The sequence below is a fragment of the Neophocaena asiaeorientalis genome, unplaced genomic scaffold (genome assembly GCF_003031525.2).
Source record: "Neophocaena asiaeorientalis asiaeorientalis breed wild unplaced genomic scaffold, Neophocaena_asiaeorientalis_V1.1 scaffold517, whole genome shotgun sequence".
Lineage (NCBI taxonomy): Eukaryota > Metazoa > Chordata > Mammalia > Artiodactyla > Phocoenidae > Neophocaena > Neophocaena asiaeorientalis.
The window spans coordinates 2,384,639-2,390,534 of NW_020172724.1; the positions used below are offsets into that span (position 1 = coordinate 2,384,639).

Consider the following 5,896-nt stretch of genomic DNA (forward strand, 5'->3'; position numbering starts at 1 on the left):
CCCCCCCCCATGCCACCCACCCCCCACTCCCTCTAAGATCTGGCTTCCTCGGATACTTGGAGAGAGACAGGAAGGGCTCAGCCAAGGGCCTCACAAGTTCCCCTCCAAAGACATATAGTTGTTGCCACAGATCAGGGGTTGAAACAGGGGTTCACAGGGCCCGGTTTCTGGACCCAGAGGCCTTTTAAAAAACTGTGCAGAGTACCTGTGTGTGCTTTGGCCTGGCAGCCTTACCACAAACTGAGAAGCCAAGGAGTCCCCACAAGCATCCAAGTCGCATCCTGGTGTCTGCTCCTGCACTTTGCCCATGAACTCTGCCATCTCCCTCTCCGCTCCCAGGGCCAGTGTTCCACTCAGAACCCTTGGCTTATCTTCAGCTTCCAGAGCTGAGGTTCCAGGGCACAATGGGCTTCTGTGCCCCCATGTCCTCACACCTCCCCCCGCCCAAAGCCCAGCTGCATTCATGGTGTTTTGCTATTGTGGTGGGAGCAGCCTGGGGTGGTGCAGGAGGGGGTGGGCCCTTGGCACAGGGACCGGTGCAGACAGGCCGTGGTCAGCGGTCAGCATGCAAGTCACATCCGCAGGCACTGCCACCAGGCCTGCCAGGCTTTGCACAGAATGGCGACGCTCCTGGGCCCCTGGGTCCCTTCGTAGAGTCCCCTCCAGCCCACACACGACTTGCTTCCTGCCCAACAAGCCCCTTGGTGGCATTCAGGTGGGGGGTATTTTTTCTTGTTCTCTCAACCAGTTGCTATTCTGGAGCCATATTAGGTCACCAGCTAAGCCCTGGACACAGGAAAGGCCTGTCCCCAGGAGCACAGCTGGGGCTTCAAGAGGGTTTAGGAGGCAAAGCGGGTGGGGGGTGAGAGCGAGTGAGTCTGAAGCCAAGAGAGTCTTCCGGAAGTCAACAGGCCCAGCCCTCCAGCCCCTGCAAGGAAGCCCCTCTTACCTCCCTAACCCAGCCTGTCTGTAGGCACATCCTCTCCTGTACAGCTCTCAAATCCCATATACATCACCCTGGGGGAGAGCAGAGACTACATTTTACAGATAGGTAAACTGAGGCCCAGACAGAGATGAGGGTTCCTCCAAAGTCAGATCGTGAGAGACTTTCTTCCACCACTGCTCTAGATAACCTTTACCAGCTCCTTCTACAGTGGCCCCAGCAAAGGCATGTACCTCTTCATGAGGACATCGAGGTAAACAGCAGTGAAGTGACAGAAGGCAGGTCTCACTGAGACTTGGGTGGGATCCTGGATGCCAGAAATTTCCAAGAGGAGGCACAACAGCCTACCCTCACAGGGGACTCCTGATGGCCCCAAACTCCCAGGCCATCTTAGCAGAGACCCACATGGTGGAACAAAGCCACCATAAGGTGGGAACAGAGGGAAGCCAGTAGAGGCTGATTAGGGGACTCTCACTTGACCCGTGAGTCGTGGTCACCCTCCTGCCTTTGGGCTCCCACAGGACCCCCATGAAACCACCCACCCTTCACATGGGTCTGTCTTCTAATCTGGGGCTCCCGCGAGACTCTGGCAGAATCCCCAGGGGGCCACACAGAGCTCAACAAATGTTTGGTAAGAGAACAAACAACTGACAAGACGCAGGCACCATCCTGCAAAGCCCCTGGTCACAGAAGCCATTCCCTGAAGAGGCGGCAAAGTCTCTTACAAGAAAGAAAGATTCCCAGCCAAGAACAATTCCTCACGTGGAGAGAGTGCTTTACAGTTTACAAAGAGCTCTGGCATACAAATGCTCTCGCCTGGCACCAAATAGTGCTTTCCAGACTCATCTCCCCCAGCTATGCCTGACTAGCCCAACACAGGTCAACCAGCCCTTCTCTCTGCTGGCCTGCCATTGGCCCATCTCTAGGCCTCAGGCCAGCGATTTACATGTCCATGTCTCCCCTAGTCAATAATGGCAGAGGGGAACACATTATGGGGCCAGAAAGGGCGACCCTCTGTCTTCCCCACCTCCATCCCCAGCACACTGGTGTATACACAGGCCTTCTCCCACAAACTGTCAAGTATTCTGACTCTCCCGAAACTAATTGGTGCGCCCAGGTCTAGAAGGAAAGTGCCCCTCATGTGTGTCCTCTCCCCTGCCCCTTCCCCCTGCACTTTTGCAGAGAGAGCTGCCAGAAGGAGAGTGAGTGAAGGCCACAGAAGGGTGTCTGCAGTTCCCAAATGAGGCAGGAGTAAGTGGGAGTGGGGCCCGGGAGGAGTCCAGCTGAAGCCAGAGAGGGTGGTATTCGGGAAGGCTCTGAAGACCTCTCAAAGGGGCTGGGAGGTCCTGGCAATCTGTGTATTTATCTAGCTGGGGGAAGATGCACTGCCCCTCCGATTCTGTAACTGAATCCACCCAACAGGCAGACTTTGCAACAGCAGCCGGCCCAGGTTTCTGGAGAAGGCACTGGGCAGCTGGAACCTCTCCCCCTATCTAGCCCCCCTCCCAAGAGCTCAAGAGGATTTCCCTTTCATTTCCTTCCAGGCTGGGAGGGCGGGGGACAGCGCAGTCTGTGGGGTCAGGCCCTCAAAAACCACTTCCTATGTGGCTGGGGGAGGGCGAGCGGCTGGAGGATGTATCTGGGGGTCCCTGTGTGAGAAGAGAAGAAAAATTCTCCGGGCTAGTCACTGCTCTCCAGGGTGCCCTTCGGATCGGGAACCACCAAAGTCGGAGGAGAAAAGATTTTAGGCCCCTCCAGAGGAACCCGGAGCAGAATCCACACTCTCCGTCCCAGCCAGCGGTGGCCGAGAGGGGGATGGGGTTGGGCGTGGGAAGGACACTTGGAAGGGGCTCCCTGCACAGGCCGCGCCCCGGCTGTCTGGAGAGAATCCGGAACCCACCCTCCCAGCCGGGCCCCCCCAGTCCCCTTGGAGCAGGGCGCCCCGGGCTGAGAGAGAGGGCAGGAGGGCCCCGCCCGCGCCTGAGCAGCTCCGGGCCGGGCTCAGCTGGGAGGTGACGCGCTCCCGGCGCCCCGGGGACTTCGGGCGGCGAGTTTGGCAGAGCTGAGCGAAGCCAAGCCAAGCAGGGCCGGGCAATACGGAGCCGGGCCTGGGCCAGGCCAGGAAGAGCCGGGCAGATACGAAAAGGCCCGGCACGGTCGACTGAGGGCGGGGGCGCGCAGGGGCACCCACCTCTCCGCGCTGCAGCTGGAAGAAGCTGTTGAGATAGCTGGAGTGCAGGGGCGAGCCCAGCTGCTCTGGGCGGCCCTTGCCGAAGGCCAGCTCTGGGGGCGCGGCGCCGGCGGGCGGCTCGGGCCGGAAGGCATCGAAGGCGCTCGCCTGGTGCGTGTCCTGCAGCGACAGGTAGACCCAGTTGAGCAGCTGGGCCGGCTGGTACACCGAGGCGGCGCTCGTGTCGATGGCCGACAGCAGGCTCATTTTGCGGCGACGGTGCCGGCCCCCCCCCCGGCCGCCCGCTCGCGCCCCCCCGGAGCGGAGGGGCGGGCACCGGGGAGCCTGCGCCCACTGCCGCCGCCCGAGCCCCGACGGCGATCGCCTGCACCCCGCGCTCAGCCCACAGCCGCCGCCGCCGCCGCCGCCTCCCCCCAACTGCAGCCGCAGAGCGCGCGGGCGGAGGAAGGAGGCAGCGAAAGTTGGGCAGGAAACTTTTGGGCCCGCCCCCTCCGATCCGCCCGCCCCGCCCCACGAACCGCTATCTGCCTCAATTCTGACCCCTTCAGCGGCCGCTCCCGGGGTGGGGTTCTCCGAGGCCCCGCCCCTCCTGGAGCCGTCCTCGCTCTCTATTGGCTGTCTCATTGAATATAGAGTGATGGGGGCGGGGTGGACGGGGAAAGAGAGCTCATCTACATATGTAGCACGGTTCGGGCCCGCCCATGGGCGGCCCCCTAGCAGGCCCCGCCCCCTCCGTGCGGCCAACCTAGCTCCCCCACCCTACAGGAGCTCAGTGCTGCCCGGGCCTGATCAATCCCGTCTCGCCTTGCTCTCAGCTCTCTTCTGTCTCTCTTTCTTTACAAATCCTTTCCAATTATTTCATTTTCACTGTTTTTTCCCCTATTTTCCTACCTTCCACATACTCTATCCTTTCTCTCAGACTAACATCTCCTGTGTCCATCATCTGTCTGTCGGTTTCGTCGTCTTTCTCTATGGATCTCTCTCCGACTCTGTCTCTGTCTCTGCCTCTCATCTTTTCTACTTTCGTCTAGTCTGATGTGTCTCCCTCTCCTTCCCCTCTCAGGCCCAGAGAGACACACACACACACACACACACACACACACACACACACACATATATCTCCCTCCCTCTCCGCGCTATCATCGAAGGACCCTCCCCCTCCCACTTAATTCCTTCCATCTGCAGAATCGCTTTGCAGGTCGGCTCAGCCAAGGGGGGCCTGGGTTCCTGTCCCAGGAAGGACTCCCCGCCCCCTTCCCTCGTTCCCCCTCCCCCTCTCTCTTCTCCTATTTCTGCTCTGGGTCCGCCTCACTTCTCGCCCTTTTCCTCAGCCCGGACAGCCGGCCCCAGGCCGCCCCGGTGTTTCTGTGGGTCGCCAGGACCCTAGATGGGTCTGGGGGATCTGGGGAAGACGACTGCCACTCACCGCCCCAGGACGGCCCAGCTAGTCCAAGTATGCCTGAGAGGAGCCCCCGCCCCAGCCTCCGCCTGCGCCCAACACACCCCGAAGCTCCAGGGGGACTTCACCCTCTCAGACTGGGGTAGTCTTCGGGCACCTGCACTGCGCCAGCGCCAGGGACCTAGCGGCGAGGCGCCCTGAGGGGGCCGGAGTCGCCTCTCCAACCTCAAACCTGGCTCTGGAGCCATTCCCCCCGGCGTTCAAGTGCTCGGCTACCTTCCAGATGAGTGGCCTTGGCGTGGCGCCTGACCTCTGCGAATAAACCTGTTTCCTCTTCTGTAAGATGCGGAGGGTCACTGTCCTACCTCTGGGCATGTTTGTGAGCTTACCAGTTTGAGTTTAGTAATCAGAAGATGTTCCATAAGGGTCAGCTCTCTGCCATCCCCGCCATGAGGATTTCTCCCACGACTGGCATCGGCACACATCTGTGGATGCTTGGACCTGAAAGGACTTCAACGATGACCAAGTGCTACCCTTTCCAACCATGTCACCGAGCAAGTACCCCTTGGGTTGTCTTCTGTCTCATTTGATCAGGTTTTCAAAGATCTTGTCTACCCAACAATTTGTGATTATTAGGACAAATGATAGCACACACACCAATCATATCTTAATATTTTTATTCATCCGAGACACATCTCTACAGTACTCTTTATATTTTAAACCTATTTGTTTAAAGAGAAGGTACCCACTTGTTAGGAATAAATGTTATAACCATTTACTTTTGGAAACATTTGGGGTCATCTCTGGAACTCCGATACTATCTTTAAGGTTCCAAGGTGGGGGGCTGGATAGGATTTGGAACCACTGATCTAGACTTTGCCTAAATTTCACAGAGAAAATTGCTGGTCAGAGAGGGGACATTTTCCAATTGCACAGGAAGTTGGGGAGCCCAGAGGAGACCCCAAGGCTCCCAGCACCAGCCCAGAACTCTCTGTCTTTGGCCCCCACTCTCCTTCTGGACGAGGGTAGTCCTGTTATGTTGAAGTGCTGGTATTTTTCCCTAGTATGGTTTGCAAATTCAAATTGCTTTAGGGCCCAAGCAGGTACCACTAGGTATAAGGCAATAGACAGGTAGTGATGGGGCATGTGGAGAACCAAAGTGCTAGCCACACAAAACCCTTCTGCCATGGTTCTCAGCCTGAGACTATGAGTCTGACACCTGGTCTGGGGTTCCCTGTCCTTAAGAGTGATTTGATGCTGTGAGATTGCTTGTCCTACCTGGTGACCACTGGTCTTTTCACCCCAAACTCGCCTTATCCCCGCCCCATAGTTCCTACGCAGGGCCTGGTACGTAGATAGCAGA

The 5,896-nt window shown here is 58.3% G+C and overlaps 1 protein-coding gene across 1 annotated transcript in view; it reads right to left on the reverse strand.

Moving 5' to 3' along the window:
- The window catches only part of ZCCHC24 (zinc finger CCHC-type containing 24), a 62,106-nt gene extending 58,528 nt beyond the window's left edge, over nt 1-3,578 (reverse strand). Inside the window, exon 1 of the mRNA XM_024740235.1 lies at nt 3,135-3,578. Within this exon, the coding sequence (XP_024596003.1) occupies nt 3,135-3,380 (246 nt within the window). The 5' untranslated portion in view covers nt 3,381-3,578. The remainder of the gene's footprint in view (nt 1-3,134) is intronic.
- Nucleotides 3,579-5,896: the final 2,318 nt, after the last annotated feature.